The sequence below is a fragment of the Stigmatopora argus genome, chromosome 21 (genome assembly GCF_051989625.1).
Source record: "Stigmatopora argus isolate UIUO_Sarg chromosome 21, RoL_Sarg_1.0, whole genome shotgun sequence".
NCBI lineage: Eukaryota > Metazoa > Chordata > Actinopteri > Syngnathiformes > Syngnathidae > Stigmatopora > Stigmatopora argus.
Window position 1 is genome coordinate 6117519 of NC_135407.1, and position 25861 is coordinate 6143379.

General features: G+C 44.0%; 1 protein-coding gene across 3 annotated transcripts in view; it reads left to right on the forward strand.

Annotated features, from left to right (window-relative positions):
- Positions 1-1192: 1192 nt before the first annotated feature.
- LOC144066733 (triple functional domain protein-like) overlaps positions 1193-25861 on the forward strand; it is a 42399-nt gene continuing 17730 nt past the window's right edge. For all 3 annotated transcript variants that reach the window (XM_077590003.1, XM_077590004.1, XM_077590005.1), the window contains exons 1-15: positions 1193-1518; positions 10100-10150; positions 16201-16275; positions 17687-17801; positions 18700-18892; positions 20182-20286; positions 20860-21056; positions 21205-21445; positions 21995-22117; positions 22948-23139; positions 23747-23878; positions 23960-24190; positions 24667-24789; positions 25013-25204; positions 25367-25536. In XM_077590003.1, the coding sequence (XP_077446129.1) occupies positions 1455-1518; positions 10100-10150; positions 16201-16275; positions 17687-17801; positions 18700-18892; positions 20182-20286; positions 20860-21056; positions 21205-21445; positions 21995-22117; positions 22948-23139; positions 23747-23878; positions 23960-24190; positions 24667-24789; positions 25013-25204; positions 25367-25536 (2204 nt within the window). In that variant the 5' untranslated portion in view covers positions 1193-1454. The remainder of the gene's footprint in view (positions 1519-10099; positions 10151-16200; positions 16276-17686; positions 17802-18699; positions 18893-20181; positions 20287-20859; positions 21057-21204; positions 21446-21994; positions 22118-22947; positions 23140-23746; positions 23879-23959; positions 24191-24666; positions 24790-25012; positions 25205-25366; positions 25537-25861) is intronic.

A 25861-nucleotide genomic window follows, 5' to 3' on the forward strand; every position in this document is an offset into this window, starting at 1 on the left:
TGGGTCAGAAAAAGCTTAGTTGTACCACAAAATGGGACTCGGCGCGCAAATGGGAGCAGTTGAGTCAGCCGTTTACTTGAGTGTTTGTTCTCATTACAGGTGGCGGTGAGCTGAATCTGGGTGATTGGTGAGTTACACCCGTGATTGGTCGTCTAGCATACACACCCAATTATGGATAGTTTCGTCTTCTGTCGTCGTGCATTTGCAATGTGTGAGGAGACTGTCAGGAGAAAATTTCGAGCAAGCATGTATACATGTTGACTACACGGAAAATAAGGGGAATTGAACCCAGACCATTGGACACTGAGGCAAATATACCAAACAAGTACTTTGCAAATGTTGAAATAGCAGATTTTTTAAATAGGAAACCATCCAATTTTATAAGAATATAAAATTACCACTTTATAATTTATGTGCAACAACTATGATTTAACCAATTCCCCGTTTATTACAAAAACAGCATATACTAGCACATTGTTCAAAACGTTTCTTGTAAATCGAATGGAATTAATGGAGATCTAATTTATCTCAATGCTATAACAAGAGCAAGAAATACAGGTTGAAGGGTGTGGCGTGTGGTGGCGATATATTAGCGATCTTCTTCCCTCTAGTGGATTTTTAGTGAAGCGCAAGTTAGTTGTCAAAACTGAGAAATATCATTTTGCTGTTCTTGCATATACATATGAGGTGCATTATTTTCCTCAATTACAAATACAAGTACAACTTATCTATGTAACCACTTATTCATGTTGACTACTTATTTATGTTGACTACTACTTATCATGTTGACCACTTATTTATTATTTATTTGTACACTTCATGGTCAAGCTTTAAATCTAAATATACTTGTACAATGCCAACAAAGGCATTCAATTCAATTACGTTTTGTTCAACAAAAACATGTTTATTATTTATTCGTTGTTAAATAGCAATGAACATAATGGAGTTTTGTAGTTCCATGTAAATACTGCAAGAGGCAGCAGTAATCCGTAGTGACGACAGAAGAACGACTAGAGCTGACCTTTTTTCCTTTTAAAACAGTTTCCTGCAAATAACGTTTTTAAGTGTCCCATATGCATATCGAGTATATTTTCATCGTCAAGTGTTTTCTATTATTTGATTATTCTCCTGTCCGCAGTTTGAGACGCACCAGGCAGGGGCCCCTCCCGCCCCGTTCGTCCGTGCGAGCGACTCTCTTCTCGGTTTCACTCCCGAGGAGGAACCCGGTGCACCCGGTTGATCTTTTTTTTGTTTTTTTATTTTCTTTTAACAGCTCCCCCCAAGATGGAGACTCGCAGATGGCGAGATTAGCTGGTACGATACAATCATACCACCTGCGTGTCTTCAATGACGCCTTGGTTGGTGCAGAAGAGATTTTCTCAAATCTTTTTTCCTATTTTGGGGGGGATCTAATAAGAAGATAGTGCGCTCCGGGGGTCGGAGTTGTCGTAACCATGAGCTCCGGGGAAGGAACGGAGGAGACGACGAAGGACGCCGGAGATTCGCCGTTCAAGACAGGTAGATCAAATATCGATCAATTCCACCGGGGATGATGGTAGACATTTATTCCGGACTGTGGTGTCCTTTTTGGGTGTGCGAGACAGTGATCGAGTGGGGGTCTAGTGGGGTATTAAATCAGAATCGTCTGGTTCTACAGCCATAAAACTGACACAGCAACATTCCAGATTAGATTCGGAGGCATTTGTATGTATAAATGTGTTACGATTTACAAATAATCAATGTGTTACTACGCACAAGCAAACTGTGTAGCTTGGCTTTAGCCAGAGTGCTAACGTTCCGAGGCGCATCTTTTTCCAAGATGTGGCATTATTTCTCCAAGAGCTACTCTTGGAGAAATAACCTACGTTACTCCGACCACGCGTATAAAACTTGGGCATGTAAAAGACATTGCGATCCATGGGAGTTTTGATACAAATAAAGTTGGAAGACGTACAGCAACCGCGTGCAGTGCACCTTTTCAACACCTCAATCGGACAGCAAAATCGGGCATCTGCCATTAATATGAAGTCGCCCGTTTAACTCGTGTGTGTGCGCGATTGACACTTGGGTGGGTTTTAACGCCATCCCCCGTCAACGATGGTCCGAAAAGCGGCGCGGCGATGCGAGGGGAATGGGCTGACCGAGAATAAACTCCCATGCTCAGCCCTTTAGCTGCGGGTTAGCATCTTATAAAGCCTGCTTGGCTAACAGATGCTAACGTAGCATCGCTAGTTTGCCAGTGAGTTGACAAAGCCGGCGTGCCCCTTCCGCGACGTCTCTTTTAAAACACTGACATATCGTGCATTAGTTTGTTGAATTCAACATTCCTCACATTATACGAGTTTCCGATTTGGTTGTTATCAAAACAACATGACAGTGAGAGTTATGTCAACAATACATGGCGTGGCACCTCCAGCAGCTTGGGTGTGTTAAGCTAGGCTAAGTAGAGCACATAAAGGCTAAAAAACAGGCTTTATTAACACTGCCACAATCTGTCACCCATCAGGGGGAGCCTCATCATGTCCAGAACACTTGTTTATTGTTTTACAAAGACCCTATTGCCTGCCATGAATAAAAATGCTAAGATTTCCGCGTTCTAACATCAGCAAGTGTGACAGGCCTGCAGTAATTTAAAAGACAACAACAATGGGCCATAAACTGTAAATTGGAGGCAGATTGAGGAGTGGTTTTTAGTACTTTTCAATGCAAACACAGGTACAGGAGTGGTTTGATTTGGTAGCTTCTTACGTTATCCATTGCTCTGCTTATGCACAATGTACGTTTTTAGTGTGCAGACATTATGGAATTATATGGTGGCTGTGGATAAGCCTGTGGGAGCAACCCCCCCAGCTCAGTTCACTCTCTGTCGGCATTGAACTGCATCCAGCGGCTGATGTCATGGCTGCTTGTGTCATCATGCTTGAGCTTTGCAGCTTAAATGCACTTGAAATCAATTTCTAGCGACCCCCTCCATAAAGCAGATGAGTTATGCATTATAGGCACCTATTTATGCACAACCGCTGTGCTGTAGCTGACATTTAGCTGCAATTAATATGTATTGTATTTCTATATCCTACTCTTTGAACTCACCGTGCATTTTATTGTAGTTGTGTAAGCTATTATGGCCCAACCTCCAAATAGTAATTTTCTAGAGCAACTGTGGTTGTGTAAACAAAAGTAACCAAGCTGACAATCACCCCCCTGCAGTTTCATGTCTCGCGTGATAATAAGCCACATAAGGAAGTTGTGCATCCTTATTACCGGAGGGCTTCCTGTTCGCAGTGCCTTCAAAGTCAAACGCTTTGGTTGGCTCTTGCAGTTACAAATTACTTGTTAATTTGTTTTCACATTCAACACAACTGCCCATATTGCTCTTTTTCCTGATTATCGTGAATAGCGTTTGTGACAGCCGAAGTCACTATAAAAGTCACTGATGATCTGTCTGACAACATAATTGACCATTATTAACTAAATTCATTTAATTATAGTGTGGAAAGTAAGGACGGTGACTGAAAGTTGATTGCAAGCTTCTGTTAGTGTTTCTGATAAGATTACCTGTTTGTGTTTGACCTTTTTGAATTTGCATACCCGATACAAAACAAATGGAAGGCTCACATAGAAGTTCTACTTTTGCACTCCAATCCTATTCCACCGTCCTGCAAATCTTGTTTAGACTTGCAAAGTTTTGAGTCTTTTGCCAGAGGCATTCCCCCACTCTGCCCCATTCTAACCTGCCAACATCTTCGGCCTCAGTCATCCTCTTCCCTTGCCGTTGGTCTTTGTCGGTCCAACCTTGTCTGTTTTCGTGTGTTTCCTTCTTCTGTCATTCTTGTTGCATCATGTCAGTAGAATCCAAGTTGATCACAGCGAAAATAAGAAAAACAACACCAGACTAGAATTATTAGCTTGGCTTCTCTGTGCGTAGAAAGGGAGGTTTGTTGTGGCATGTTGTCAATCATCAACAAAACTTGCTCTCTGAGCAGATGACTTAAATATTGATTCCAAACATAAATTACAAGTGGATAATGCAGGCTTTTATTGCATCGTTGCGTCATATGATGAAATGCATATCAACCAGACTTGATGAATGAACTATTCAGTGCAGGGAGGCACCAGTTTACTAGCCAGTTGTGCACCGTATTGTTGAATAAACGCTGCTGTGTGTGTTTGTGAGCTGGCAACTCAGGGATGGAAATTTGATCTAGGCTTACATTTATGACTCAGGCCGATTCACCCAGGAAGAGGTTTGCACAGCGAGACGTATGCACACACACCCACATATATACAAGCACACCGACACTAATGGATATTGATCCCGGAGATGGAGACTGATTGAAGTTTCCCTTCAAGCTCAAAGCAACCGAGTACGTAATAAAAACACTGAATCGCACGCTTAGTTGACTTCTTTCAGGTCTTATCGCATTCTGATACGACACAACGACAGGGCATCCAGGTCAAGTTTACTTTGGCTTTGCAATGACGTATTTCAAAGTCTGCACTTGTTTGCACTGCTTTCTTAATATTATACCGGAAGGAGACACACTTTGATGTTAAACTCATTTTATGTGGTCACCCCAGTCTAGTATAGGAATAGTGGCTTATGAAGACAATTTTGAACAACGCCATGCGTCCAAGTTACTTTTGGGAAGACCGTTTTCTTTTCCAGGCGTTCCAGAATGACCCTGCCGACCCCTTGCGTCTATTAGGCCAAGCTCAGGGAAGATTTTGGAGTGCACGCGTCAGTGTACGTCACAAGGTAAAACAAGTGAAGCTTTTTAAATGGCAGCATCAGCTTTGTAATAGTTTCCTGTGTGAACCACTCAAGATTTTAGTGGTCAGAGCGAATCCGGCAGGAAATTGTATTAGCCGTGATAAGCGCAAACTGACCAACGACTGTTGAATTATGCAGGTCTGTAAATGGCGACATTGTCGTCGTCTTCCAGGAAGACTCGTGTGCTGATGCAAAGATTTGGGGAGCTGTCATGGTAACGAACGAGCAAAGAGTGGGGAAAATTTTGTGACCTCACAGATTGAGTTCCATAGAAAAAAAAATAGTAGTTGGAAAAATTTGTCCCACATGCCTGGCTGCGATGTACACTGTAATTATTCAATGAGAACACGATGAGCAAAGCCTTGCAGAGAAACGAAGCCCAAAGCACTAAAGACGACGGCGTGGACCTTTGGGTGCACCTCGGCATTGCGATCCTTAACTCGAATGAAACACTCGAGACCAAATGACAGAGTTGAGTGTCAACTATTCGGTCTTTGCCGGATGTGTTCTACAACCCCATTTAAAGACCTGAATTGTAACTCTCAGGCGTTGAGTGGTTTAAGATTTTTAGTGATTTGCACAGACCAATGACTCATACTGACTGATTTAGCCAGGTCGTCATTGTAACATTTTAAAGCAGAGAATTGCATTTGAATAGAGTTAAGGGAGGAAAGTGTCTTGTGTTAATTCTCTGGAAAAAGTGCTTTTGTTCTTAAGCCGTATTCTCTCTTGTGAGCACAGGTTAGTTACTAGCTTAAGCTTATTCCAATTTAATCAGTATCAATTTATGTCGTGACCGGACTTTTCGTCGGAAGACATTTGGTCCCCGGACGTTTGGTCCCCGGACGTTTGGTCGACTGGACGTTTGGTCGACCGGACGTTTGGTCGACCGGACGTTTGGTCGACCGGACGTTTGGTAGAATGGACGTTTGGTAGAATGGACGTTTGGTAGAGCGGACGTTTGGTAGAACGGACGTTTGGTCGCCGGGTTCGCTCGCTGTCAAATTATGACAGAGAGTTTACTGTTGATATTTTGATATTAGATATTTAGATATTAAACTCACTCTCTCTCTCATGATTATAATTTTGAGAGCTGGTTTCAGCAGTAACAATCCGGCGACCAAACGTCCGTTCTACCAAACGTCCGTTCTACCAAACGTCCGTTCTACCAAACGTCCGTTCTACCAAACGTCCGGTCGACCAAACGTCCGGTCGACCAAACGTCCGGTCGACCAAACGTCCGGGGACCAAACGTCTTTCGACCGAACGTCCGAGTACCAATTTATGTTGGAGTATTTTCTGGTCTGTCGGTTTCAAACAATATCGCAAATTTGAATAGAGGAAAGGAACTATAATTTCGTGTTTACACCCGATTCGTCGAATAATTGATAATTAAGATCATCTTTCGTTCAAGTGCTAAAAATTCCACATTTTTATTCAACTGACGTATATCTCGCTATTCTTCCAACAGTTCCTGCGGTCCGAATACACGCCTGAGTTGAGTTCACTGAATTGATCCCAACTGAACCGTGGTGAACTGAACTGTATCACTTTGGGAGTACTTGACTTAATGACCCTGACACAAATCACTAAATCTTTGCATCTGGGCTTGGAACGGAAGCCACATCTTGAATTTTGGTCAAGATAAGTCCATGAAAAAAGAAAAAACTTTCTTGGCCTAATACCATGACTTGATATCATTCTGGCTTGTTGTGTGAGAGCCTTCAATGAATAGACGATATCAAGAAACTACTCAACTGAATCTATCTGGGCTTATTTTGTTTTTTTATGTATTTAGTTTTAGAAAGACCTGCACAAATTCAAAGCTTAAGGACCACAATGTAATCTTAAAACCAGTTCATCCAGACATCCAATCACTCTTATCTTTTTACAACAGGACGAGATTATAAAACTGTGTCAGTCAAGGCCTCTCAGACAGTGTTGAGATTTTTGCCATTTGTGTTGATTAAAGTATTTGTCTTGTTTTTGTTTTTTCCCCCTTTTTAATAAGATAAACAACAGCACAGTCGGCAAATCTTCGTCTACGAACAGCTTTGCCTCCCTGTGGGTTTATTAAAAGAATCGTGTCCCGCTTTTTTCCCCTACCCTTTTTCTCACAAGCCCCGCTCTCGTTCGTTAATTTCTCCGGCGTCGTAGCCAATTGATGTGAGCTTGGGGAAGAAGCAGGAAGGAGAGAGTCGAGGGTTTAAAAAAAAAATGAAGACAAGGTGGGAATGCGAGGTGGTACGTTGTGAAGAGCATGGATCGCAAGGTGGTGTGAAATCACGGTTGGTGATAATCTTTTTCCTGCGCATTCTTTTGAACCGGCGTAAAGAGGAAAAAAAAACCTTTGTCCTGTTCAGTAGCTAATTTCAGAAAATGCACTTTAACTGGGATATATACATGGGTCTTTGATCAGCGTTTGCGGGTTGACAAAGGTATTGAGGGAGTTTGCTAAACTAGGACATGTCCTGAAAGACTATTGTACTCCTTTCTCCTTGTGCTCAAACCTCTGGAGCATTAAAAGTGCTATCTCACTGTTGCTCCTTTATCACACTTTTCTTTTTGTGTCCCTGTCTCTTGATGCTTTAAAAAAATGCATGACTTTTTTTTCAGCACTGGAAGCAGAAGGATATCGATAAAGGTCCTCAGGGACCTTTTTCAGCTTTGGTCTAAATCACAGGTGTCAAAGTGGCGGCCCGGGGGCCAAATCTGGCCCGCCGCATCATTTTGTGTGGCCCGGCAAAGTAAATCATGAGTGCAGACTTTCTGTTTTAGGATCAAATTAAAATGAAGAGTATGGATGTATATTAAATGTCCTGATTTTTTCCCCTTTTAAATCAATAATTGTAATTTGTAATCCATTTTTTCTGTGTTTTTAGTTCAAAAATCATTTTGTAAAATCTAAAAATATATATAAAAAGCTAAAATAAACATTGTTTTAGATCTATAAAAAACTGAGTATTCAGGGCTTTTAATCCAGTTGTTTTAATAATCCATTTATAAATAAAAACAATCTAAATATTATATCTAAAATGGTCCGGCCCATGTGAAATCAAGTTGACGTTAAACCGGCCTGCGAACCAACCCAAGTCTGACACCCTTGGTCTAAATGATCTTCACCCGCCTGTCTTTCTCCTTCAGCATTTGGTGGTCACTTTCTGTTTCTATCTGTTATTTCAGATGACGAGACCAAAAAGAAATTTGTTAACCAAGATTTGTCCCTTTTTTTTTTTTTCGTCTGTGGCTGTATCACTTTAGGAATCAGCCACGTTCAGGATGACTTCAGGTTCAATATTAACTGTTTGTTTTTAGTAGTTTCATTGCTCCAGGCCGCCATCCCAGAAGTTAGTTTTGTTTATAGACTTTAACCTTACATTCTTTGCTCAGTCATTTAATATCGACCTCTGCTTCCACGGTAGTACGGCTTTTGTTTCATTTATTTTTTTTCTACCTGACTTTCGATTTTAATCAGTGTGACCAAGACAATAGGTATTCTGGTCTTGCTGGCCTGCCCATGAGTCAAGCGGTGAGTGCGTCTGCCGAGAAGGGAAAGCAGGGGCCCATAGCAAGGGTGGGCTGGTGTTCACGTGGGCCGTGAAACAGAAACGAGCCAGCGCTCGGGACAAGAGGGAGCCGTTTGTGCGGAGCCATCTCACTTTAAGGCTACAGTACCGACCGAGGTCTACGTGAGTTCACTGTATCTAAGAGCACATTTGGGTAGACGCGAGACGTCCGGTGTTTTATGAGATCGGGCCGGTCTGATTTTTATTTCTGCCTCGTCATTTCCTTCGCGGTCGTCGTAGAAGCGCGTGCGTGCGTGTATGTGTGTGATCCGTTACATTTTTTTCCAAGCAGTTTGGCGCGGTGTTAATGCATGTAACGTGTGTGCGAGTGCGGTTTGAATTCAAATGCTTTGACTGCAAGAGTTCTTGGGAAAATATCCAGCGCGTCTACTCCGAACTGTGACTACGCTGCTTTGTTTCATCTGAATTTTGTCCGTTGTTTATATCGTGATGCAACGTGGGCAATCGTACATGTGGTCTGGCATGGCATTGTTACGCACCGTGGACGCCTTTGGCATTGCAAATATGCAAAGTGGCTTTGGTTCTGCCGTCTGCCGTCCCATTCATTCTCTGAAGTTATGGCCGGCTTCCGTGAGAACTTTTCAATTGCTTGACTAATGACCGCACTTTCCCAAACATCAGTTGCGTGCAAGAGTAAAATGTGACGCTCGCGTCTGGTAAGCTATACCGCCGGCTGAATGCTTGCAATTTGTACATTTCTGCCCACCGTTATTGCTACTCGTCATCTTTGAAAAAGAGTCCTTGGACAAACTACAGTTTGTCTGAGAACATGTTCTGTGGGAAGACAAAACCAAAATATAGTTCTTTGGCAGCGCGCACTAGTGATTTGTTCATGGCAATGAAATGAAGCTTACACTGTACAGTAAACCATGTTGGAGAGCATTACTTTTAAGGAGCTATTAGTCCCAACGGTTAGAGAAATGTACTTGCTAAAGGGCAATAGCTTCTGTGTCTTCTTCTTTCTTCGCAGTGTAATGACGGAAATAATGGTGTTGGTTTTGGTTGGATTTCACAAGTGAGAAGTAATGATTGTGTTGTATACGTAGATTATAGTGATTAGACGCAAACAGATGGGTGTTTCAAAGTGTCTTGCTGCTTTGGTTAGAGGCCATCTCGATTGTATCGGAAAGTAAACAGCTTGGCTTGTAATACTGATATTTGCCTTGTAAATTTAATGTATACTGAGTTAGGAATTGGTTTTTTTTGCAAGGTAGATGGTTCTTGAAGCTCTCGTAACAAACGTATTCGCTGTTGGGTGCCAACTTTGTCTCACATGTTAATGTATATATTTTTTTAGATAAAGAGATTCTCCAAATAAAAAAAAAAGTCGAAACTCAGGCCTCTATTTGTCAACTGTCTTGTGTTTACTTGATGTTGACACCTATTAGACGCCAAATTGTTCTCTCCAAGGTCAAAGAGGAAGCAGGCCGAGGCTGATTCACCTCGACCGGAGCATATGTGACACTGAGTCAAGCAGTTGACCCGCTGAGCAGTCACCATGTTTACATTTAGACGCTGCGTGACACTCGGACTGAGCGAGTTTTCGCTCGGGTCACGGCAGCAGGGACGGACGCCGTCTCTTGCTTTCGCTATATATAGAATGTTGTTGTTTGGGCATTGTGTGAAAAAGTACATGGCGATTGCTCGTACGGTTCGATCCCGGAAAGGAATCGACCAATGAATGAACTGCTCATTTCAATTTCAGTGTGGGTGACATGCACATTTTTTGTGTTTTCCACAGATGGATCCCTCCCCAAAGAGCCAAAAGGCGACGTTTCCAGTCAGATTGCAGGTAAAACCAAACTTTTTATTGAAGAAATCTGTATACAGAACAGCTCCATCCCTATTGGCATCGGTATTGCATTGAATTGTATGGCCTGATCGTCCAAATGTTTCTGTTGGCACACGAAGAGTGTGTTTTATGAGTCTTCCGGATAAGGTCAGGCTGCTGTCACAGTAATTTCCCAACATCACACTCACCTTGGCTACCTATCCCTCATTGTCGCCTCCCTCTCCTGATTTGGTGCCCGTCGTCGTAGCGACAGTGGCCTCTCTCTCCCCCCTCTCGCTTGATTGGAGATGGATTTGTGTGGCCTTCACGCCTTTCTTTTCAGCTCTGGGATGTCTTTGTTTTTGTTTTTTTTCAGCATTTGAACATTTATGTCACCTCCGGCCGGAGCTTTTACCCACAAAAACTCGGTTTGCCTTCCCTTTTCATTTTTTGTGTTTGATAATCAAAAGGTGGGCTTTTAAATGCAGCCTGACATTTTGAGGAAGCACATTAGGCAGTCATGTTCTACATGACTGTTATTAAATTCCTAATTCAGGTATATTAACGTATGAAGCTCTCTGCAACGGTTTATTAAAGATACATTTTGACCAAATCTTTTTGCAGTCGGCTGAAGAAAGAAAAAAGAAAAAAAAACTCAAATTCTGCAAAAGAAGGAGGCCAGCAAATTGGCAGGTTGCACCAAGGCCTGGGGGAATGGCCCCCATTGACAAATATGATGAAAGCAACATGAATTCAATTGATATGAGTCCTGCTTTGCCTTCCTGGTTTCTTCTCACACAATTTCCCTTAAGATTCCAGTGCTTTCCAGTCATTACTAGAGATTTAGCAGGGATTAACTCTCCCCCATCTGCTGTCCCGGCCAGCACTACTACTGGTCCGACTGGATGAGCCATTGGGACGGAACACTTATGTAATAAGTTATAGCGTCAAAGCTAGACAGATGGGCCGATGATCATTTTTACTTCTGCTTTTGCTCGAATGTAGAAACAGAGCTGCTCCAAAATATACATCCCAGATACTGAATTGCGTCTTTGAAGAGTCTCATGCATCCTTTGATGTCATGCTTTTTCCCCCTCAAGAGGGCGTATTTGTGCAGACTACATTATCAAGAAGGCTGTATACTGCATTGAAGGCTTTACTCTTAAAAAAAGAAACCGAGGCTAATGCGTTTAAGACATTTATTTATGTGATTTTCCTTTTTTAAAATAATTTCAGACTCCAAAAATCATTTATATCGTATTCCAAAACATATTCCAGAATCTTGAGAAGAGTCTATTCGACCTACGAGGTCTTCATTTTTCTATCCATTCTCGTTGTAGTGTTCTAATTGGCTGAGGTCAAGTACCTTTTTGTCCTTTTAACATCTTAAATTGAAGAAACACATCATGGAGCATCTGTATGTGTTTAGTTTGTGTGTGTGCAGAACCAGTAGTAAGTCGTAGTACAGATGTTTCCGATCACAACAACCAATCAGGGCAGCCCTTTGGATTTTCTGTTGGGAAGTCCTTCCTGTGAACTGGACCAATCCTGACAGATGAGGATGGCATGCAGTCATTGGAATTTGGAGTCCCTCTCAGGACGCTAATCCAAACCATATTTCCTTCGTTTCAAACGAGAATCCGGGAAAGATTTGAAGGCACCCTCCTACAAAGTCAAGACAAAAAAAATGGAAGCTGCCAAAGTCAAACTCCTGCCATGATTTCAGCGCAATCTTTCCCAATTCCTGGATACGCACACTGGATCAGGATGTAGGTTAGGGTTCCAGGTCACGGTTGTCCTATTCCTGTCCACTCCACCCCACCTCAGAGAATTCCTGTAATTCCCACGCATCCCTCGGACAAGAATTTCTGGCATGCGGTCAATGCGGGAACTTGGCTGCGACGGCGCGATGCACTTGCGCACGCGTTCTATTGCCCCGCAACAGCTGGCCCGGAGGTCGCGCATGCCAATCAGCTGCCAGGGAGCCATTAAGCGATTACGCCGTTTGGCCATCACTTTTCAAAACAGGCAGCAAAGCTCTCTTTGAGGTATGTCGAGATCTATGACCCTTCCTCACCCGTTCTGACTCATCTGTCCAAATCTGGGCAGCCGTCACCTTCTGTCTTTCTCCCTCAAGCAAAAGCACTTGGGAGGTATTTGTCGCACAATAGTCTTGTGGTGTTTACTAATCTGCATGGTTGTAACAAGACCGTCTAATGCCCACTTGACCTCCTGAAGGCCTCCACTAGGCTGCAGCCTTTGATTTAAAAAAAATTCTATCGGACAAAACACCACTCACTAACTCTTCCTGACCCGGCGGGGTCACACCGACTTTTCTGGGGACGGTGGACGTTTCTAGAATTTCATTCTGGCATCATTGGCCCATTCTCGATTTGGGGCGTAGTCACATATCCAATTCGCCACCGCCTATTTCACGTATTCACGTGGGAGATAAATCAATTGAAAGAGCGGTCCTTACACGTAGAGGTGCACTTTTGTCGGAAATATTTTGAGAATAACTCGTTGAGACAATGGATTTGACTTCAAGACTCGGCCACAAGGTAACAATAACCTCTTTGCAAGTTTCGTCAATGTCGTTGATAATAAAAAGACCGTGAGCCTAGTTCACATATGTAGACTACACGTAAATTAGGAAATGTCAGTAGACAGAACACGTGGAGAATGAATCTACTTTCAATTAGTTATTTTTTTATGATTTCGATATTCACAAGAAGTAGGCAATTATGGTAAACTATCAAAATAATGAAATCTCTGATGCAAAGAGCGACTTCGGGCATTTCATTGAAGTCATTTGTACGGCGCAGTGAGGTGATTAGAGCTAATGAGTTAAAGAAGCTTCAGCCTTGAGATACTAGGCAGTTGTCAGAAAGCGGCGCCAGCACAGTCTTTGCTGTTAGCCAATGAACCATTCCGTTAAAGTCCCAGCTGGGCAGGAATGTTTTCCAAGATCCCATGCTTACGTTTTCTCTTTCCGCCTCAAGTCTTCTTGCTAAGCAGCTTGTCAGGATGCATAAATGCAGCGCAGGCATCTTATAATTACACGCCAAGCCCAAACATTCAGGATTACCTCTCGCAACCTGGCCTGACAAAACGCAGGACCCTAGTCTAGCTCCACGTTATCTACGCCGCATACCGGACCCCTAACGGCGCCGCGTCTTCTTGGAAATGTTCCTACGGAATGTGTAGAGCGGAGCAAAGCGTGCAGTTTTGGTCGTCTCCCGGATCGGAATATATCTGCCGAGGAATGCCGGGATTACGCGCAGCTGCTGCGGCGGCGACCGCAGTAAGTCGTGATCTGCCTGACGGTCGTCGCAACCCACGATGACAGTGAAGTTGTCCGTTGTTTCCGATGGGAAATTATTTGGCGACCAAGTGTTAAGGATGGCTTGCTGGACGACCGTGTGGCAAAAACCTGCTGTCATGTTTCTGCCAGGTATAAATGTTTGCGTCCTGATTGGTTTAGAACAAGGGTGTCAAACTCGGGTTGGTTTGCGGACCGCATTAATCGGATTAAAAGAACTAGATCAAAAACCCTAAATCTTCAGTTTTTTCATAGATTTAGAACAATGTTTATTTGAGCTTTTTTTTCCTTAGTTGGGGAAAACCTCTTTTTAAAGTTATGTTCAATATTAAAGTGGAAAACAGAAAATATTTTTAGATGAAATGCTTTTTGAACTTGGATTAAAAAATTGCAATTATTGATTTGAAAAAAGTGAAAATCAGGAAATATAATACACATCATTTGATTCTAAAAGAGAAAGTCGGGACTCATGATTTACTTTCTCGGGCCGCACAAAATGATGTGGCGGGCCAGATTTGGCCCCTGGGCCGCCACTTTGACACCTGTGGTTTAGAAGATTTATTTTTTATTTATTTTATTTTTTTACTGTTGCCTCATTCCCTGTTTGCATGTATCTATGTGAAGCTGCGACCAGGTCGCTTTATTTAGCTACTGTGCTACTTTCTCTGGTCCTACGGCAACCTAAAAAACGAAAAAGTGATCTATGCGGGTACTTAAATTTAGCTTTATCGTTTGGCCCATGTCCCGTTTAATTCATTCTTCTGGTTAAACATAGATACGTCGTTGCCGTCACCGTTTAAAGGCAGCATTCCTCGGTAAATGATTCTTAGAAAAACTGTCATGAATATTTACTCCGTCTCTCCGCGCATGTTCTTATTTGGCAAAAACTGCAACGGAAATGAAACTTATTATTTCCAAAGCGCCCCAAACACAAAACACGGGTGGTTTTAAATTGTTCAAAACCATCCATGGATTTAGTCCAATCCCAAAGTTATTGAATTTATGACAAAGTCCTTCCGTTAACATAAACATCATCCCGTCTCGCCGCGTCGTGTTTACCGTAAAATCCGGGACTCTAAATCTTTGACGTTCTCTTGTCAGCAAGCAAAGGGAACACTTGCTTGACCTTTTGATAATCCCGGCACGTCGTGGCAGCCTGCCAGTCAGACTGCACATCCAAGATGATGCTTTTTACGCGATGATGACTCACTCGGCGGCGAAAAGACGCTTACGTGTGCGCCATCTATCGCCGACCTTTTCCCTTATGATGCCTTCCTCACACTTAAGACGCTCTCCTCTTAACAGCTGCTAATTTAGCTTGACTCAGCAGAGGACAAAGTCGCCAGCTTTCAGGGACGGACGGATGGTAATGGCGACATCACTTTAATACGCGTACGCACTAAAAATATATATTATTTGATCCATGACGGGACTAATGCGTCTCATCTTGACTCTTGCTTTCTTGAAAGTGAAGGGGATTGGTCCCTGGGCATCCCTCGATCCTTTCCACTTTTCCAAATCTGGCCCGCCGCATCATTTTGTGTGGCCCGGGAAAGTAAATCATGAGTGCCGACTTTCTGTTTTAGGATTAAATTAAAATGAAGAGTATAGATGTATATTACATTTCCTGATTATTCCCCTTTTAAATAAATTGTAAATTTTTAATCATTTTTTTCTGTGTTTTTAGTTCAAAAATCATTTTGTAAAATGTAAAAATATATTTAAAAAAATCTAAAACAAACATTGTTTTAGATCTATAAAAACTGAATACTCAGGGATTTTAATCCAGTGCTTTTAATCCATTTATTAAAAAAAATCTAAATATTATATCTAAAATGGTCCGGCCCGCATGAAATCAAGTTGACGTTAATGTGGCCCGCGAACCAACCCGAGTTTGACACCCCATAGATCATCCGTTCAGATGTACGACATCGGGAGATGTACGTCATCATAGAAATGTGTCCTTATTGGGAGCCTAAAAAAATGGCTGATGGCTAATAAACACACACTGGTTCCAGGCGATCACCTGCATTATGGGTAATAGACCGTAGAGACTTAGATTATAATACGTGCTATGAAGCTGCCATATAGTAATTTAGTACTTGAAGCTGAAGAGTAAATACGGCGGGTATGAAATGTTTTCGTTGCAGCGTTTTCAACAGGTTTTTGTCGTGGTGTTCTCGCTGCCAGCAGATTATCTTCACAGCTGTCCACAGTCATGAGATGCAAATTGATGCTCATACAGGGCTCGTTTGTCTTTCATCTCACTGCCATGTGGGGATTCTTATCGATTATTATTTTTTCTACTTGTTGCAGAAACATCATGTGATGCACAACTTTGCTTGTTTATGTCTTATTTTTAGAAATATTTATCATCCTGGACGTCAGATGGCTCTGGTGATCTCATTTGGACTACTTATTTATTTATTATTTTTCAACTTGTTATTATATGTGCACTACGTGGTGAATGCTTTAAATCTCATTATACTTGTATAATGACAATAAAAGCATTCCATTCAATGTAATACTGTAGTGCTGCTCAGGCTATTTAATAATGATCCAATTTACCTTGATGGGTCATTTTCAAAGTGTCTATGCATGGAATATATGGTAAAGCTGGGAGATCATTTAATTAATCAATGTCTGTTTCACTTACATTCTGGGAAAAGAAAGTCGAGGCCATTTAATACGTTTCCTATGGCAAAAAAGGTGTCTTAATTCCCTTTGTTCTTCCTTTGTTTTATTTCAGGTTTTAGGAGAAATGAAGACATGAGAGCAATGGAGGTTCTTCCCATCCTTAAAGAAAAAGTTGCTTTTTTGTCAGGTAAGATAGCAACAAATTGCACAAATCTGCTTGATTTTCCAACTTGTTTGTTCTTTCAATGTGGTTCTTCGTCATTATCATACAATGAATTGTCGGCGCCCCTCTTTTACTGAAATGTTTGGATAAGGAAGCCACAAAGAGCTGGCCTTTTGCCCTGACCCCGGCTGCCTGCACGATTGCAAACCTCCCCCACCGATTGTCTGCGCGGGGTCTTTGCGGCCCCCCCTGAGGATCACGCACACGACCGCGCAAGCTCGACTCGTGCCAGGCAAAAAAAAACTCAGAAGCGTCGAGAGATGGGGTTACGAACCACCGACGACCTTCGCACTTCTTAGTATATATAACATTATCACTAAGCTTGTGATATTGGTGCACGTTTGTGTGATTTTCGGCCGGCTCCATTTTTGCATTCCTCGTGCGTACGTGTCAGTCTGTGTGAATCCCAACTAATGACAAATGAACTTACACGAAATGTGTTATTTTTTTTAAATTTTATTAGCACTCTAGACCCGGGGAAGGTCAAACAGAATAGCAATGACAGTCACCATGACTCAGACAAACACACTGATTTCCAAAGAGAGAAAGAGGGAGAGACAGGGTGCCGTTGCCATAGCGACGATGTATTGTCAGCAACGGCATCCCAGAGTTGTAATTGGTTTCGCATAGAAAAAAGGGGATGAAAAAAATCAGGTGAAAATAAGGTAACTGAACCAAGTTAGGGTATTTTTCCACATAATCAGCTTTTTGTTGTCGTTGGATTTTCTCCTGCAAAGCCTCGCCTGACTAATTTGTGGGCTGAGCACATTTTACCCGCGTTTAAAATCACATCGGTTGCAAAATGGTCTTTGACGTTGGATATTGTCATTCATACAATCTTAGGCAATATCCTCGAGGCCCATCTCGGCCAAACGGTAAATCACGGTCATCGTCGGCGGATGTCGTAAGAACGGAAGCAGCGGGAAATCGAGAAGTTACAGTTGGTGGATTTAACCGCTTTGCTTCATTTGATGTCTCCCCACGGCATTCCAAATTCATCTTCTGTCTCAAAAACACCTCCGATCGGACATAAATGACTCTTTTCCGTCACGCCGTGGTTATTATCCCTCCACGTATGAGCGCACGCCGCCGTGACAACTAAATTGCGCAAAATGATCGGAATCATGTCGCAAATCAGCCACGTTCCTGTTTTCTGATGATGATGATGATGATGTGACAGCTGTGCGGCCAATTAAAATGGGAAGTGATTTATTCCTGTTGAAACTGTTTTCAAGCCGTGTGGCAGATGCGCACATGTCATTAAAAGTGGATTCGAGTACTCAAATGCAACGTAGGGATTATCAGCCTCTTGTGATGATCCACCTTTGGTGAATCCAAATGTTTCTCATCTGAAAAAGAACATTTTGCATCTTAGGTGGCAGGGACCGACGCGGTGGCCCCGTGTTAACCTTCCCGTCACGCAGCAACCACGACAGAATACGAGCGGAGGACCTACGAAGACTGATCGCCTACCTTGCCGGTATTCCAAGGTGAGAGTCTTCATTTTATAATGTATTATAAAAAAAAAAAAAACACGTGAACATCTATATCAAGTGCGGGTGTAAGTGGAGAGAGACGTGAAAGTGCGAAGTGGTGCATGTGATGGGCGAGAGAGAACTAAAGAGAGAGAGAGAGAGAGGGAAAATAGTCAAGAGCCGTTAGCTTGCCGCAGCTTTTTTTAATTTATTTTTTTTACATTTGAGGCCAACACCCCCAAAAAATCCGTTGTCCAGACACGTAGAGGGAAAGCCTGGATGGATATCGGTGCTCAAACCAGCGAAAGGAAGGAGGGGAGGGATCTTCTGGGAGAAAGCGGCGAGGAGGGGGGAGGATTAAAAACCCACTGATATGGACCGCGCATGTGTGAGCTGCTATGTGTGAGGGGAAGCAAAACAAAACGTCGCAGTAGCCCAGGCAGTGCAGCAGCCGTAGTTGCTGTCGACCAGTTGACACCTCGCAGGTAAATCCCTCCCAATCCGTCCCATCACAAAATTCCAATTCATGTCATCATTTTCCTCATCTTCCGTCGCCATCCGTTTAGTCCTCTTCTATTTAAGGAACTTATGCTTTGATGGTATTTGAATCTTGCGGAAGTAGTTTGGATCGTAGGGCGCAGAAATTAGTTTTAGAGGGAAGTGTTCTAGTCGAGGCGCACGCAGGTGCGGATTAGGTTTTGTTTTGTAAGGAGCGTTTGGTGAAAAGATGTCACAGGTTTCAGTGGGGGCGCGTGGGTGGCGAGTGGGTGTGTGGGAGCCGTGGTTCTGCCGCGTAGGCTCGTGAGGGTGTGGAGAACTGCGTCAGCTCATGGATTTTATTCCCCCTCCTCCCCATCGTCCTCTCCGTCATCTGTCTCTCTTCCCTGGATTACCTCCGCCCGCCCGCCTCCAGCGAGGAGGTCTGTAAACATGGCTTCACGGTCATCGTGGACATGCGCGGCTCCAAGTGGGACAGCATCAAGCCCCTGCTGAAAATCCTGCAGGAGTCGTTCCCCTCGTGCATCCACGTCGCGCTCATCATCAAGCCCGACAACTTCTGGCAAAAGCAGAGGACCAATTTCGGCAGCTCCAAGTTTGAGTTTGAGGTAAGGGCTTTCTTTCCATCGACTGATGCTTAACTACGTGTTGTTTTGGGGTTTTGATAGAGGTTTAGAGTCTGAAATTAGATTTGCATACCACACTATGGAGCATAAGCATGTAGAGCATCGAGACATATGGAAGAGTTTCACTGCTTCAGCAAGATGCGGTATTGTTGTTTTTGCAGAAGATGAAGAATACGCTACTTGCCTTGGACTGTCAATATTTTTTAATTTTTGCAAAACTTAAACAACCCAAAAAATAGAATGGAGTTTAAAAGATACATTGGACAAACGAATATTAGTATTTTTTATGGAAAGAAATGCATTACAGTACTTAGTCAAAGCCATTTTAGCAAGAAGAAATAATCATATTTTTCCTTTATTTGAACTTTTTTGTACTATTTTTAATGAAGGCGCACAATGCGGTGCTGATCCTCTGGATTGTTGATTGAGCCTTTGCACTTCATTTCGCTTCATTTAGTGGAGATCCATTTTTTTTCTTCTTTCATCATCTCTGGCGTCGAATAATAAAAAAAAAAAAGCTCTTATTGTTAGTGCCGCACTCCATCCGGACCTCCATTGTCGCTGGCACATCGATCAATCACTGGAGAGGCAAAGCCATTCGAACACTGTGAACTTTCGCCGTATGAAAGTATTATTTCTCACTCTGTCTTTTTCCAAAAAAAGGCAGAACGCACATTTCTTGCCTCCCAAGCACACAAATCAATTAACCCAGCAACAATAAACACAACAGCGTCAGCGTTCTCCCCTTTCAATCCCCCGCATCGGTCGGCCTTCGCCGAGCTACGTCGCCTCGCTCCTCCGTCCGTGTGCGTGGGGGTGTCGTGCGGAGGCGGCACCGCAGAAAACACGTCGAGGCGCTCAAGGCTTCTCCTCGCTTTCATGTGCGCAAGAAGTCATTTTGTCCGATGCTAAGCTGTTACATTGTATCGCGCGGTCGCGAGACGGCCGGGGGGGCTAAATCGCCACGTTGCAATTTCCCCAGGGTCGTCGGTTTGAAGCCGCGTTGTGCCGCTGGCTGACATAATTGGAAGAAGACCAAGTGTTGGAGTCAACCGCTAAATGCTTAATGAGCTGGCCCCGTGTGCAGCGGAGATTAGTTAAGAATCGGGCTGATTCCGCTCCATTAAGATCCCGTGTCGGTGGTTTGGGGGAAATGGATGTCGAGCGCGAGCGCGCTAATTAAAAAGTTCTCGACAGTGAGCATCAGACGGAACAATTCGCACCGTTTGAATGAAACGTTCGTAAATGAGCCGCTCGTCTTTTTCCGCCAGACCACCATGGTGTCGCTAGAGGGTCTGACCAAGGTGGTGGACCCCTCCCAGCTAACGTCCGACTTTGATGGGAGTCTTGACTACAACCATGAAGAGTGGATCGAGGTAAGATCACTAAAATTGTCAGAGGTAGGAGTCATATATTAGTACCAAGTCCTAAAGGGGGGGATATGGCCTGTTTTTTTAAAGTACATTCAAGTAAGAATTTTACCTTGATTTGATTTGTGAGTGCATTTCATCAATGACATAATATAAACTTGTCTTTGCGTCTTTGCTGTCTCACACGGCTGCAAATGGGACTCCGTCTCTTACGACCACGTCCAGCCTTTACTGACAAAGTGCGTCGTTCTTTGGAAGTGTCAAAAGAGGAAACTCTCCGTTACATCGCAAAAATAAAGTTCCTCTTTGACAATTATTCAATTAAGTCTGCCGTGCATATTTTACCTCTGACTCGTCGTCTGCCCAAGCGTTAAGGGCTACTGAAGCTGCAACTTGTCTCGAGGGACAGGCGAGTCAGAGCAGTGGGAGGAGCTAAGTACCACCGACCATTTCAGCAGCCGTTAAGTTGCAAACAAGTTTCTATGGGAGAAAGTCACGATTATTATTTGTGCTTTAAGCAAGTCATAAGTCAAGTCAAACCATCTTGCACGCTAACCGTGCTTCTTGACTTTGGTCCAGATCCGTGTGGCGTTTGAGGAGTTTTCCGGTCACGCCTCGCAAATGCTGGCGAGACTGGAGGAGATGCAGGAAACGGTCTCGCGTAAAGACTTCCCACAAGACCTGGAGGGAGCGAGGAGGATGATAGAAGAACATGCTACACTCAAGAAGAAGGTCATCAAAGCGCCTATCGAGGAACTGGACACTGAGGGGCAGAGGTAACAACCTTAGACCAAATATATGGCATTAAACCAGATTTTTAGCAAATATGTAGGGGCGATGTCCCGATCCCATGGTCATTATTGGCTTCCACGGCTATTTTGGGAGCATCAAAAAGTATAAAACACTCATTTTGGTGTCATCCAGATTGCTTCAACGAATCCAGAGCAGCGAGCCGCCCTCCAACCGCAACGGCGGAAACGGCAGCACGGGCGGCGGCGGCAGCGGAGCGAGGAACGGCGACACCCAAGGCCTGGTTCCGCGCATCACGCAGCTGCTGGAAAAGCTGCACTCCACCCGCCAGCACCTCCACCAGGCCTGGCACGTTCGCAAACTGCAGCTGGACCAGTGCTTGCAGCTGCGCCTCTTCGAGCAGGACGCCGAGAAGGTCGGTCGCTCGCTCGGCCGGCAGTCGGGGGCGCCGAAGCGGCGGTAATTTGGAACAACAGCGGCCGATCACCGCGGGGCAAGCGATAAAAACACAACCTAATTATGGCAGCGGCAAATTGATTTGGCTGGTTTGTGGCGAGCGCTTCAATTCAGGCCACGATTATAGCTACAGTTTAGTTAGCGTGGAAGGGAAGCCACGGTCTAACATTGGCCGATGAAACCCGCAGCCCTAAATTAGACAGAATGAGGCAAAATTACAAGATTCATCTCTGCTAGCGGAATTTAAAAAAAACAGATTGCAGTAACACCGATAGCTGCTGTCTCGGATACACTGCAGTAGCAAGAGCTTGTTGCTAGGACACCATAGGCTACCAGTTGTTCTCTGGAAGAGGCCCCCCTTAATAGATTCATTTTTTTGCACGCTGACCTGGAAAAATGACAGCCCCGCACACGGCTACAGTTGACAATGCACCTCAAGTACTACTTGTTTTACACAGTAAAGCCCGAACAAAAACTTTTGTGTGTTTGCTTCCCTCCCTTGGTGCAGATGTTTGACTGGATCTTGCACAACAAGGGTTTGTTCCTGGCAGGCTACACTGAGATTGGCAACAACCACCCGCACGCTGTGGAACTGCAAACCCAGCACAACCACTTTGCTATGAACTGCATGGTAAGACATCAACTCACCCATGATGTACTCCCTTTTCCAGCGTGCTATTCATAGCCTGAATTTAGGAAGTAGAACCCGAAAAGTCCTCTTTTCAAACCACTCAAATTTATATCTATAGTCTGATTCAATTTAGGAAGAGTTTGGAACCAGAATCTTAGAACTGCGATGCGGATATGGCAAGAATGAACTCACCATTTTTGCCCACACAATAGCAAACTGCCTTAAAATGAAAAACGTCTTAAGGTCAACCAGACTTTTTTTTTTTTCAAACAGCATCCCAAGTAAATGACATAAGAGTCAATTCCAGCAATACCTATTTTCTACCCTTTGGTTTCTTTTCAGAGACCGCTTTCAAATCTATATTTAGTCGAAAAAAAATTTCTGTGTCTGTATTCTCACCCTCTTACTACTGTGACAATGAAATTTCCCGAACACGGGATGAATAAAGTTATCTAATCTAAATTGGCAAATTGTACTTCAGTTAACTACAGTTAAGGATGTTACCGTGATTGTCTAAAAATAGCCAGACTTTAACACGGAACAAATGAAGTCACTGTTGCAAACTTGTGCTTAGCATTCCTTGGAATTGCCCCTGTTGGACTTCCACCGTATGTTCTTGTACGGTGTAAAAGAAGACTATGTTTGGGAGTTCAACCAAAGCTACCCGTGTTCGCGCACTCTTGTCTTAGTTCTGATTTCTACTTGCCATTTATATAATCATTATGAAAGCAGTCGGCCTCTGGAGATTCTTCTCTCCACACTTGAGAAACGAAGGCGATGTACAAGTAGAGAGCTTTGGAAATGGCTCAGTAAATCCACACTCTTTGCAGAATGTCTACGTGAACATCAACCGCATCATGTCGGTGGGCAACCGGCTTCTGGAATCGGGCCACTACGCCTCCCATCAGATCAAGCAGATCTCCAGCCAGTTGGAACAGGAGTGGAAGGCTTTTGCCGCGGCGCTGGACGAGCGCAGCACGCTGTTGGAGATGTCGGCCAGCTTCCACCAGAAGTGTGACCAGGTTTGGAAAAAACTGTCCTTTTTTTTTTAGCAGGAACCTGTGTTTGAGCTTTTCCTCATTTCCATTTCAAAGTATTCCTCCCTACCTGCAACAATATGTGTCATGCAAACACCAAAGTGCTAACTTTCTTCAATCACTTCCTAATTGGTTAGATTTTGAAATACACATTAGTTTATTAAATCTGCAACCTGATGCATGTGCATAAATTTACATGCAATCTTCAACGCGTGTACCATTATTTCTGCTCGTAACTCGCATTTTTGCGCATTCTCGCGATTTAACTTTCCTGAACCTGTACTTGGGGGAAAAAAAACTTGTATTGTTGCAAGTCTTTCATCTTTGCGAGCAGAAATAGAAATTGTTCCTGTACTAACCTCTCCTGTTTAAAGATTTACTGTGTTGGTTCTCCTGGCGGTCATTTAGAGAGCAGCACACTCATTTGTGTTTCTCCTCACGAGGTTTGAGAAAGTTCTTCTGCAGGCCAACGAGCGTCTAAAAATAATCTCCAATTCATCAAATGTATTGTCAAGAAAAGCCTTGAGAGGCAAAGTGTCTGACTTACTATCATGTGACGGCGGGCGGGCGCTTCTGGTTCTCCTTCCTTCAGTACATGAGCAACGTAGACTCGTGGTGTAAGGCGTGTGGTGAAGTGGATTTACCCTCCGAGCTGCAGGACCTGGAAGACGGCATTCACCACCACCAAGGCTTGTACGAGCACATCACGGCCGCCTACTCGGAGGTAAAACGGCGCCACGGCTTTGCGTTTTTTTTGGCGACCGCGACCAAAGAATGCCAACATTTTGTCGGGGGCGGACCTTAGGTAAGCCAGGATGGCAAAGCCCTGTTGGACAAACTGCAACGACCGCTCACCCCGGGCAGCGCCGACTCGCTGACGGCGTCGGCCAACTACTCCAAGGCGGTGCATCACGTCTTGGATGTCATCCATGAGGTGCTGCATCACCAGAGGCAGCTGGAGAACATCTGGCAGCACCGCAAGGTCCGCCTCCACCAACGGTTGCAGCTCTGCGTCTTCCAGCAGGATGTCCAGCAGGTACGCGCAAGCCTTTGCTTCTTAAAAAAAATATTTTGGGGCGTGAACTACTAAGAAAATCATTTGTTAAGGAAATTTACACCGACTGCTTTTCACATGCACTCACCCATTATCCATTGTATTCTTTGCACCGCGCCTCGCATAGTGTGAAAAGCGACATTGCATTTTTTTTTTTTAATTTTAAAAATTCTAATGTATTCCTCCAGTTAAAGGTTAAAAATGGGATGGCACAAAAAGGTCCTGTATGATAATGCGCATACGGACCGCTGTCCAAAAATATCGGGCATTCTGTCCTGTGTTGACATGGCAACCGTTGCTATGGAGTCCATGTAGATGCTGTCAAGCAGAAAAAGCGAGAGGCTCAACAAATAACACAAGCCGTAACAATTCTTCTTTTGTCAACGGTGAAGGTCACTTTTGAGTCGGCTTTCTTTTTTGGGTGACCTCCATCGTTTGGCTTTTTGGTGTCTTTTCAGGTTTTGGACTGGATTGAGAACCACGGCGAGGCCTTCCTAAGCAAGCACACGGGTGTGGGCAAGTCCCTCCATCGAGCCCGAGCCCTCCAAAAGCGACACGAAGATTTCGAGGAAGTGGCCCAGGTAGACCGCTTACTTTATTCTTAAACTTTATAGTAGGGTGAATGTGTGGCACAAAGGATTTATCATTTGTGTAGGTTCAAATAAAATAAAAAAATGAAAATATTCAAAACAGATTTGCTTTAAAAAAACACACACACACATGGCTCAATGGCAGAGGCAATGTTTCATCACTAAACTGCCAAATGATATTTTGACATTCACCTTCTACCTATGTTTTGTGTAGAACACTTACACCAATGCGGACAAATTGTTGGAGGCGGCCGAGCAGCTGGCCCAGACGGGAGAGTGCGACCCGGAAGAGATCTACCAGGCCGCCCACCAGCTCGAAGACCGGATCCAAGACTTTGTCCGCCGCGTGGAGCAGCGAAAAGTCCTGCTGGACATGTCTGTCGCCTTCCACACGCACGTCAAAGAGGTGGGCCGAGGGAGGGTTGGCGTGGTGGTGGCTTGCTGACGTACTGCTAAAGTGGGCTGCTGCCTATTGTTGAGTTTTCTTTGCACTATAAATCACACACTTGATGGCACCGTCCTGGATTAGAATGAGTCACATTGCGTTTAACAATATCAACTTTTGTAGCTGTGGACGTGGCTGGAAGATCTCCAGAAGGAGCTGCTGGACGACGTTTACGCCGAGTCGGTGGAAGCCGTCCAGGATCTGATCAAACGCTTCGGACAGCAGCAGCAGACCACGCTGCAGGTCACCGTCAACGTTATTAAGGAGGGCGAGGATCTTATCCAGCAGCTCAGGTAGTGCAAATGCACCAAATGTTTCTCTTCTTCCCATCTCTTGTCTTTCTGCGTTTTTTTCTCTCCCCTGCCCATTCGTCCACTGCATCATCGCCCATTTCCCGGTGGGTTGGCTCCACCAGGCGTTGCGTAACCCTGCCGTTAAAAGCGCTCACCTAATTGCGTGGCGCTCTCCTCCGCACATCTCTCGTTTACTGATGTGTGTGGGAGTGTTTGTGATTATCCTTCAAACGGCTAATCACTTACCAACTTTCTTGCCCGAAAGAATACGTGCCTGCCGCACATATTCATATATTACAATACGGTCCTCTACAAAAGGAGAAGC